Genomic DNA, 10,324 nt, shown 5'->3' with positions numbered 1-10,324 from the left:
GGTTTTTGCTACCTAACGAGGTTTTAATGAGGCACCCATCCTGGGATGAACATTCTCCGTTGAGTTCACTACTTACATCTTGTTTGACGTTTGTTTAAAGAGGAAAAGGTTTTTACCTATCCTATTAATATAAATAAAGGCACAATGGGGTGAATCAAACACACCTCACAATTAAATCACTCTTTCTTCTCTCTAATTGTGGCCGGCCCCCTCCCTCTCTAAACCCTAGATCGTTCAATCAAATAGGCTTATAACAATACTATAAATCCATTACAATTTGACATGTGCGAATAAATATAATTAATTTTTTTAATTTTGATAAGTTGTTCATGTGTATATGTATAACTATGATAGTGCTAGAATTTTGTTTGACTTTTTTCAAAGACCTTTTTCACATAAAAGTTACATTTTAGAGAATAAAATTTCAAATTCAACTCATTTTGTGTTTTTTTTTTTTCAATTAAAAAAAAACTTACTTTGTTTTTTCGAAAGAAACGTACTTTGCAACACTAAAAAGTTCACAACAAGAATCATTTAGAGCATGAGAAGTGAAATGACAATGAATATTTTATTCAAGTGAAAAGATGAGGATGTTTTGCTTATAGAACTTATAGTTGTCAAATTGTTTTTTTTTTGTTTTTTAATTTTCTATTTCTTCGTTTCAAAATCTTAGTTTTTTTTCTTTATTTTTTTTTTCCTTCTGAAAAAGTCTTTTGAAATCCTGTCAATCCAAAGTAGATTTAGCCTAACTGACACACTCGATCCTAATATCCACTGAACACCAGGGTAGGCACGTACTGGCCGACACCCGAAGGTGACGAAGTCATACTGACATGCATGAGAAATAACAACATAAATAAAAGTTATGAATTTAAATATAATTAATATCAAATGAGGAACGTGTTCAGAACATATAACTGAACCAAGACACTAAAAAGGAATAATATAAAATTGAATGAATAAAAGAATGGGTCCTACACCGAGGGGACTCGAAGATGTCAATGCGAGAGTGCCTTGATGCCGGGATTATACACCTCGATTCTAAGTCGTAAGGGGGCGCAAAACAAATATGAGTGGACCAAGTTGATATATATATATATATATAATAGTAAAACAGTTATTCAATAACGTACTAACCCCCAAAGTTTAATGAAAACTAAGAGCATAATATGTGATAGGTTTTTTCGAAAACTCTAGCATGCCATAAAACCTTTCATAAAACATATATCGTATATAGTGTGCTAAATAGTGGTATCATAATTGACCCGTAGGCCCCTACATCACCCGACCCGTAGGCGAATAAATGTCATCGCCCATAGGCAGAATAGTGACCACTAGATACGCACAAAACATTGAATATAATCTTTCCAAACATAGTACATATATCTGAAAACATCTTCATAGTATATAGTCATTCATCATATATACTACAAAGAGTGTAAAAACATGTTCCTGAATAGTATATAGTCATCCATCATATATACTACAAAGGACATAAGTTCGATGAAGTATGGTATTCCAAAATATTCTTAGTAAAGCATGATAATCATAAAGTGTAAATCTACTTTACTCATAAAACGTTTCATAAAACGTAACCATTAAATCATGCTTTTCATGTATGCATTTCTACTATTAAAACATGCATTTTAGAAGGGGTCCACTCATAGATACTTCGCCGTCGAAAAGCCATGCAAACTAGTGAAGTTGGAAACGCCACAAACAATTGCCCATAAGCACATAAAGGGTCCAATTAATAAAGCTGTAATCAAACAATTGAATTTGGGAAAATGGATGTCGAAAACGGATTCAGGATGTCGAATTACCCTAAGAAAGGTCCCGGGTAAATTTCGAAAAAGTCAACAAAAAGTAACACAAGAATATTCCCTAACGGAATATTCCAGAGAATATTTGGTCAGGTTAACAGTTGGGTCAAACGGGCTGGGTCATCCGAGTTTTGGGCTTGAGGCTACTGGGCTGGAGGCCCAAGTTCATACGGCCCAAGGGCCTGGGTCTAACAGGTTTCTGGGGTGGATGGGTTTGGAAACTAGGCTGGGCTTAAGGCTTGGGTTGGGCTCAGCTTAAAAGGCCAAGGTCTGGGGTCTGGGCTTGGGTTGGGCTCATGTAATATACCAAATCGAAGCCCAATGAATAAGGAAGAAAACCATACCACTTTCACAGCATGTGGTGCCCGGAGTTGGAAAGTGGTCTGAAAGTCATAGGTATTCGCCGAAATTTTAGGTTTAGCTCCTCCGAAGTATTCTTCGTCCAAAAACCACAGAAACTATTCATAGACATTACAAAACACTCATAAACATGATCTACGGGGTTCAATGAGCTTACCATGATCAAGGGTTCACCGGAGGAGGAGGTGTACAATGGCCACCCATGGTGCCACAAGACACGGAGAGCTTGTGTGCTTCTCATTTGCTCTAGATTTCATGGAGCTTAGGGGGAGAGAAGAATGGTGGTGTGGGTGGTGGTCGTCGGAGTGGGTATAACGGTGGTGGTCTCAGTGGTTGCTCACAAGGAGAAGAGAAGAGCATAGACGAGGGAAAGAGACAGAAATGGAACTGAGAGAGAGAGAGAGAGAGAGAGAGGGATTTGGGCCCTGGGGGACAAAGCCAAAACAAATGGGCCCCACGGGCACACACATTAATCCAAAAATAATTTTTAAAATAAATATCTCAAACTTAGTGAAATTACCAAAAATACCCATTTGTTACGTAAATTCCGAGACGAGTTGTTACACTAACATACATTGAAAGAAATTCAAATAGACAACAATTGCATAAGTGGTGCATTGTTTGTATATATATTGTACTAATAAGTGAACATTCCCCTACTAGTGCTAACAATTGTCAATGCTAATTAAATTTCTAATCACCAAATATTAGTATTGTTAAATAGGTTAGAAGAGCCACTTTAGTGATATTCCTCTTCACTTGTAAGTAGGTTCAATTCTCACTAAAGGCAAATTTGAACCACAAATTAAAACCCTCTTTTGACAATTGTAGTAAAGATGCAAGTAGGGATCGTTCTAGACCGGGGATTAGGAGGGATTACTAAATCACTTGGAAACTGACTCAAAAATGTAAAACAAAAGTTAAAAACACTAAACTAGACTCAAAGAATGCAAACTAAACACTTAAACAATTCAAAAGACTCAAAGAATGCAAAACACTTATAGACACAAACTAAGACACTTTCTAACTAAATTGGACACTAAAGTAAAGGGGGATTGAAGTTTTGACGAAATTAAAATAAATGCACAGATTGTAATTAAAAGGCAGAATGTAAATATGAATTGGATGAAAATATGGATGGAATGCTAGCTAGAAGGTTCTTCTCCACACATGTCACACTTGCATACAATTTGATTTTCAATTGGTCTTTCGATGAATTATGAAACTCGACACTCCAAGTTAATTAGGTCCGCTTAAATTAACCTTCAGATTTCCCTAGAATCATTGAATTGGATGAATATGCATCGCAACCAAATTATTCCTAACAAGTTCTCTATATGAACAGCATGATAAAGATACAAGTTAGAATCATTACGTTCTTTGGAAATCATAAGCATCGACAAGGCATTTGTAACTATGAAAAGCATGATACTCTTGCCAGGAATTCATTTAATGCAATTGTTTATAAGCAACCTCCACTACTTGTAAATATAAGTTCATAACTATTAGGTGAAATTCACTTATATTCTAGCGTCATATTCATGCATGAAAATTAAGCGTGCACTCTCAACAAACATACACAAATAAGTTATCGATCAAGCAGTTAAACAAATTGAATCCACAATACATGAAATTCCAACCAAAAGTAATCAAATCATATTGCAAGCATAAACATGGTTTCGAATCACCCCCTAGCTAATTAGGGATTTAGCCTCTCATGTTCACAGAAAGAGAAATACAATTGAATTTAAACATAAAGCACAAAGGATTGATTACACCTAGAACGCCCAACGAATCCACTTGAATTTCTGCGCGTCTAAGTCCTCTTTCCTCTTCTCCTTGCTGCGGCAGAGATGTTGTGTGGTTAATTTGGGTGATTTTCTGGTTTTGGGATGGATTTATGGAAGTGTGGTGGTGCGGCAATGGTGGTGGATGGTGGGAGAGGTGTGGAAAAATGGCTAGAATGAAGGGTTTTTGGGTGGTAGTGGCTGCGGCACAAAAGGAGAGAATGGGATGGTAGTGACGGCTGGTGGAAGGCACGGCAATAATGAATCATAGGAAATATGGTGGCTGATGGGAGTCACGGCTTATGGGAGAAAGCTGGAATGGGTGGTCAGGGCACGGCTTAGAAGAATAATAATATATGGTGGCTGCGGCTGGGATTTTTCTTTGGTTTATTAGGGTAAATAATATATGGGGGGGGGCCACGGCTTAGAAGAATAATTAGGATGAATGGCTGATTAAAATATCAATGAATGGCTTATGGTGCTGCGGCAAGAGTCAATCTTTTGTTTTCTAGGGTGAATGATGAATGTGGCAGGTGGAGAAGTGAATGAATAATCCCCCCAAGGTTAGGAAAAAGGTGCGGCTGCTATGGTTTTGTGAATGAATCCATGTTTAAACCTAGGGTGCGGCTGATATATCTTTGGTGGCTGAAAAATATGAAAAGAAATAATAAGAGGTCCCTAAGGTGCGGCTAATTGGTGGAAACCCTAGGGTTTTAGAAATTTAAACCCTAGTTTATTTTTATTAACTAAAATTCACCTAAAGACTGCTAGAATTTAGGAAATAAAATCAGAAATTAAAGAGGGAATAATTAAAGGGTGCAGCTAGGGTTAGGTTAAGAGAGGGAAATAGGGTTTAATTGCACAACATTGGACAAAAGTGCCCCCCCTTGCACGGCAAGGGAAGGGAATTAGGGTTAAGGCACGACAAGGTTGTGTAATTGGGCTAGGGCCTTGGTTTTGTGTCCTAAAGTGCTTACAAGGCCTTCAAAGTGGCTAGAAAATACGAACGTTTAAGTTTAAGAAAGGTTACCAAAACGGGAAACCTAGGGTTAACTTTCCTACTTCAATTAGGAAACCTTGTTTGAGTAGGGATTCTCGTTTTGGTAGGAATTCATTGTTGGAGTAGGAATTCATCGTTTCTTCAAGTCTTCAACTCGTTCATTCCTCTTTCACTCCAAAAGACTCCAATTTGCATCTTCTTGCACACTTTGGCCTTATAATATGAAAATACACAAAAGTGGCCTTAAACACTAAAATAACTAAGTAAACACAACATAAATGCACGAGCACAAGCTAATTAAGTCGCATGAATATGCTCCTATCAGTCTCAGTGGTTGCTCACAAGGAGAAGAGAAGAGCATAGACGAGGGAAAGAGACAGAAATGGAACTGAGTGAGAGAGAGAGAGAGAGAGATTTGGGCCCTGGGGGACAAAGCCAAAACAAATGGTCCCCACGGGCACACACATTAATCCAAAAATAATTTTTAAAATAAATATCTCAAACTTAGTGAAATTACCAAAAATACCCATTTGTTACGTAAATTCCGAGACGAGTTGTTACACTAACATACATTGAAAGAAATTCAAATAGACAACAATTGCATAAGTGGTGCATTGTTTGTATATATATTGTACTAATAAGTGAACATTCCCCTACTAGTGCTAACAATTGTCAATGCTAATTAAATTTCTAATCACCAAATATTAGTATTGTTAAATAGGTTAGAAGAGCCACTTTAGTGATATTCCTCTTCACTTGTAAGTAAGTTCAATTCTCACTAAAAGCGAATTTGAACCACATTATTGCTAACCCATTATGAGGCTAAGCCCACCTGCTCCCCCGTAGATAATATCGTTTGTTCATAAAAAAGAAATTAAAAAAACAAGTTTAGAAGATTGATCCAAAACTAAAAATTCCAAATGGCCAAATAGTTGGGGCTTCCCCAAACTCTGATTTCGAACTCTTTACTTATTCTTCATAACGAGCTGTCTCTTGAGACTAGAACATCCCTCCATGCATACAATCTCAAATACTCTTTTGAAGGGATCCTGGCATTCCCATGTGTGAGTGAGATCATCAAACTTCAAAACCATCACATTCATTCCATGTCTAGGGCTCTGGGATGATGACGAGGACAATGATTTAGTGTCACCATTTACATTATATGGCATGTACAAATACTTATGGACCTCCATGGACCATGGCCTCTTTGTTCGCCCTTTAATTTCATGTGTTTATTCAGAAGGTATGTTATAACACCTACTTTACTTGTCATATTTTTCCGATTATATTGTAATCAGTTGTCAACTTGTTATGAACATTTACATTGAGATATATATATATATATATATATATATATATATATATATATATATATATATATATATGAGTAGAAACAGTACTTTTTTATTTTAATAAATAAAATGTCCTGTGTGGAGAAAGGTTTTTTTACATGCGAAATAATAGCGTAGAGACACCACGTAGGAAATGTGGGAAATTCGTCAATTGTGAATTGAGTAAACTTGGTCCTTGAACTTTCAGTATAGTTTAGGCTTCGTCTTGAACTAAAATTCTATTAATTTTAGTCTCTAAATTTTCCTTAATGTAAAGCATTGGATCTAGCTTTTTATTATTAAAAAAAAAAAAAAATTAAACCAAGCTTTACCTCTAGCCACCCGCAACCACCCGAGCCCCCTCCCCCCAACCATCCGCCCCGCCCCGGCCCCTACATCCACACCATCCTTTACCTGTTTCTGTAAATAAAATAGGTTGATTGTTTGAAATCATTTTGTAGGTGATGTTGATTATTTAAAATCTCTTTGGTCCTTTTTTGGGGATTGTTCTAGTGAAGGAGGTTCACTATTTGATGAAGAGCAAGATGGTGGCGAGGTCGCAGGAATTGGTGGGGAGGGTGCCGAGGGGAGAGAGAATGGCAGCTACACTGTTACGAAATGTCACTAATCTATAAAAACTGCTAGGTTATGGCAGCTATACGTAATGTTACTAATCTATGCGGCGGTGTTACGAACTCAGGAAAAATTACTCCCCCGACAATGGCAGCCATAGTCATGAACATCATGTGCAACCTTATCGCTTTCAGAAGACAAGCTTTTCCATGTCCTCCAACGAATTGCAGATGTTGCACCGTAACATTTTCTGTCAGTTAAAGCAAGCTAATATTCTAAAAAAAAAAAAATAATAATTCTCTTTGGCCCGGAAAGAGAAAAAGTGATATACTGCCAACCCGTATCTTTAACAACTGGACATGTATAGTATGCTTCGTTATTATGTTAGGCTCTTGGCCCCCTAAGCTTTAAGAAAAGATCACAACCATATAACGCATTACAAGCGATGGTGGCTTTGGGGGGTCGAAATAGGACCTCGTTTTTGTATGTAGAAGTAAACGTTTTTAACCACTTGACTTACAAGTCCAAATTAAAAGTTTTGAACCCACCACCATCTAACACCTAAATCTAAATTCATTTCCTCAGGTAATCTTTCATATGTCATGGTGGAACTTGATAGTTTGTAGAACAACAATGTTGTTTTATAAAACCATAAGTGATCTAACACAGTTAATTAACACAAGCAGCAGTCATTTTATGAAGTGTGGAAACACTGAAACATGGCATCCACCCTCTTGATGCCCCCTTGAGGATGCAATTCAGATTTCAAGCTTTTAATCGTCTTGGTGAGACCATCATGTCTGATGTATGAATCGCCTTCATTGAATGATAAATTATACTCTTAGTGGGAAAAACATAGAATTGGTACAAATTATTAACTGAATAACTGAATTTCTAAAGTCATGTCAAGATTAATGATTGTTCAGGATAAGTACATACCTTTGATTTTCAAACACTGGCTGGAATACAATCAGTTTTTAGACGAGAAATGAATGGAAAGCAGAGATACAAGAAAACCGAGAAATTCAAGTGATCCTAAAAGGAAACTAACCACAGGTAGCTGTTTGTAGTGGAACAGTGTAACTTCTCAGTATTCATGCGTTCGTTCATTCGTCAAGGCCAACTTAGAAACGAGCAAGGAACTTCATGATATCTTGATGATGAGGGTCTCAAACCCACACCCTTGAAGAAAGCATGCATAAGAAGCTACTCGTCTTCTTTACTTGGGACTGGGAGCTAAAAGACCCAGCTCCTCAATTAACACATTGACATCTTCCTCATCCTCTTCTTGAACACCAAGCAAACCAATTTCTTCATCAATATTCTCATTGAACAAGTCTTGCCAATAACTCTTATCCAGGTCTTTGCCTCTACCTTCATGTTCTTCGTCTCTCTCTATACATTCTTGGTCACCATGAACATTTTGGCTTCCGCTTACCCCCGGCATGTCTATAGCAAATTGGTCCAACTCTGAAACTTCAAACTGATCAGAAATGTCACCATATTCTTGTGGTTCAACTTTAACATAAGTCTCTATTCCAACATGGCCTAATTCATCCACCTCAACATTACTAGGCCCTTGCTCAATAGTCCGCCTTCTCTTCTTGGTAACTGCTTTCTCCAGTTCCTTCCTTAAGTCCTTCTGCTGCGACAATTGTTGTACAAAATTAGGATTCTGCATTGCCCTTGCCAAGAAACTCAACATATGTTGCTGTTTCAACTCTGTCCTCTTCAGTCTATCTTCCATTCCTTGGAGGTAAACTCTATTAGCTTGCTGTTGCTGTCGAAGCTTCACTAGTTCCCCCATGAGTACTTGTTTATTGCGCCTCAACTGGTCGATCTCTATGTCCAATCCAAACCTCCCAACTTCTACACAAGAGTCCAAAGTTTTCTGTGAAGCTTGAGGAAGATGGGATGCCTTCCTCCTCCTGATGTTCTTTAAAAGATGCTTTTGCCCTCTGAGAAACGCTTCATTAGCAAACTCCCATCTGTCTGTATCAACCTTCCTAAATCCCTACGTTAAGCAAATCAAAGAACTTCTCTATGATCACATCATCCGTATGAAGCTTTAAATCCGACACATCCAACGAAAAGGAAAGTGAGATTAAAAAAAAATCAAACAAACAAAAACTGATTCATCAAGATATAAAATTTATATACAAAAGAAGCAAAAGCAGCTCCCTTTGTAATAGTCGTGCATATTTTATGCATTGGTTCCTGAAGTTTCTCTTTTGAAGCCATTTAACAAACAATATGTCCACATTTAGTAACCCCATTAAAAAAAGCACAAAAGGGACCCAATTAAACAAACAAAAGTGACACACTTACAGCTGTTTCAAGATTTCATTTTTGAGCGATAATCTAATCCAATCAGTGAGATTCGAACTTTGTGAAGAAGGGGAGTACACTACTCTAGCCAACAGGACTACGCTCGGGTTTGCAAACTTTGCATAATATTCAGATAAAAGGGAGTGCTAGAGAGTGATGTTTACATAGGTGTTGAGCTGCCTGACAAAGCTGGAGAAATTGTTGTGCTTGAAATATCTGGGGAGAAGACTCATGGAAAAGCTATTGGGATCCAAAACAACAAAGCTGTTGTTGTCTCTGCTCCATGAAACTATGTGGTTGGTTGATGGGTCATCGACGATGTCATACGTTTTGGCGAGAAATGGCGGAGGACCTTGGTCATAGAGCCTCTCCAATGGCAGAGGATGATCAGGGGCCGCACTCGAAGACGAAAAGCTTACTGGGTCTTGATCGAGATTCATTTTTTGTATGCGTAGTAAACTTTAACTACTAATCCCTGATCTGGGTTGCTGTCTTTTGCTCTTCTTTTCTTCTTCTGAAAAAAATAGTCAAACTTTCTGGTAGCAATGTGTTTGTCAAATGGGTTTGGGGAATGCAGGTAGAAATATTATTATAACAAAGAGATAGGGTGAACTATGAAAAGTTACAGAGAAATGGTTGTGAAAGAGAAAGAGAAAGATATCTGGTTGCCATGGAGACGAAGAAGCCCAAGAAAGAACAAGAAGGCTGCTGCAGGGTTTTTTGGTTTAAAGACAAAGGGCAACAACGAATTAGGCTGGTGCTGCTGCTGGGAGTTGGGGGAGTTGGGGGGTACCCATCAAATTATAAACAGGGGGTTGTACTAGTAGTGTCTTTTTTCTTTTTTCCCATTTCTTCCCTTTTTCTTTTTCCTTTTTGGCTAGGCAAAGATTTGTTGGATTCGTTGAGAAACAATGATACATGTCATACAAGACCTCTTCTGATTTTTACTTTTGCCAAATTTCTTCCTCATTTATGAAATGATGTTTAATGTTATATAGTGGGTATGGGTGCAAGTAAAGGCGGGTTTAATAGGCAAGGATTCGGATCCAAAAAGAAGCGTTATCAAGCTCGTAGTTAAGTTAGATTCTTCCTTCCTACGTTAATATGAGATTTGAACGT

General features: G+C 37.6%; 1 protein-coding gene across 2 annotated transcripts; it reads right to left on the bottom strand.

The window, feature by feature from the left end:
- Positions 1 to 7,496: 7,496 nt before the first annotated feature.
- On the bottom strand, positions 7,497 to 9,996 carry LOC148689999 (heat stress transcription factor A-6b-like). 2 transcript variants are annotated; one of them, XR_015957450.1, is made up of 3 exons: positions 9,370 to 9,996; positions 7,932 to 8,891; positions 7,497 to 7,610 (listed from the first exon to the last, which is right to left on the bottom strand). XR_015957450.1 is itself a non-coding variant. In XM_088687129.1 (2 exons), the coding sequence occupies exons 1-2, from the start codon at positions 9,643 to 9,645 to the stop codon at positions 8,097 to 8,099; spliced, it is 1,071 nt and encodes a 356-aa protein (XP_088543255.1). In that variant the 5' UTR covers positions 9,646 to 9,979; the 3' UTR covers positions 7,752 to 8,096. The 2 variants fall into 2 exon arrangements, 1 of the variants encoding a protein (XP_088543255.1); XM_088687129.1 differs by lacking the exon at positions 7,497 to 7,610 and having other exon boundaries at positions 7,752 to 8,891; positions 9,370 to 9,979.
- Positions 9,997 to 10,324: the final 328 nt, after the last annotated feature.

This window comes from Pyrus communis, chromosome 16, assembly GCF_041283825.1.
Source record: "Pyrus communis isolate YQ-2024b chromosome 16, ASM4128382v1, whole genome shotgun sequence".
Lineage (NCBI taxonomy): Eukaryota > Viridiplantae > Streptophyta > Magnoliopsida > Rosales > Rosaceae > Pyrus > Pyrus communis.
The sequence above is the reverse complement of the archived record's forward strand: the minus strand, read 5'-3'. Positions and strand labels throughout refer to the sequence as shown.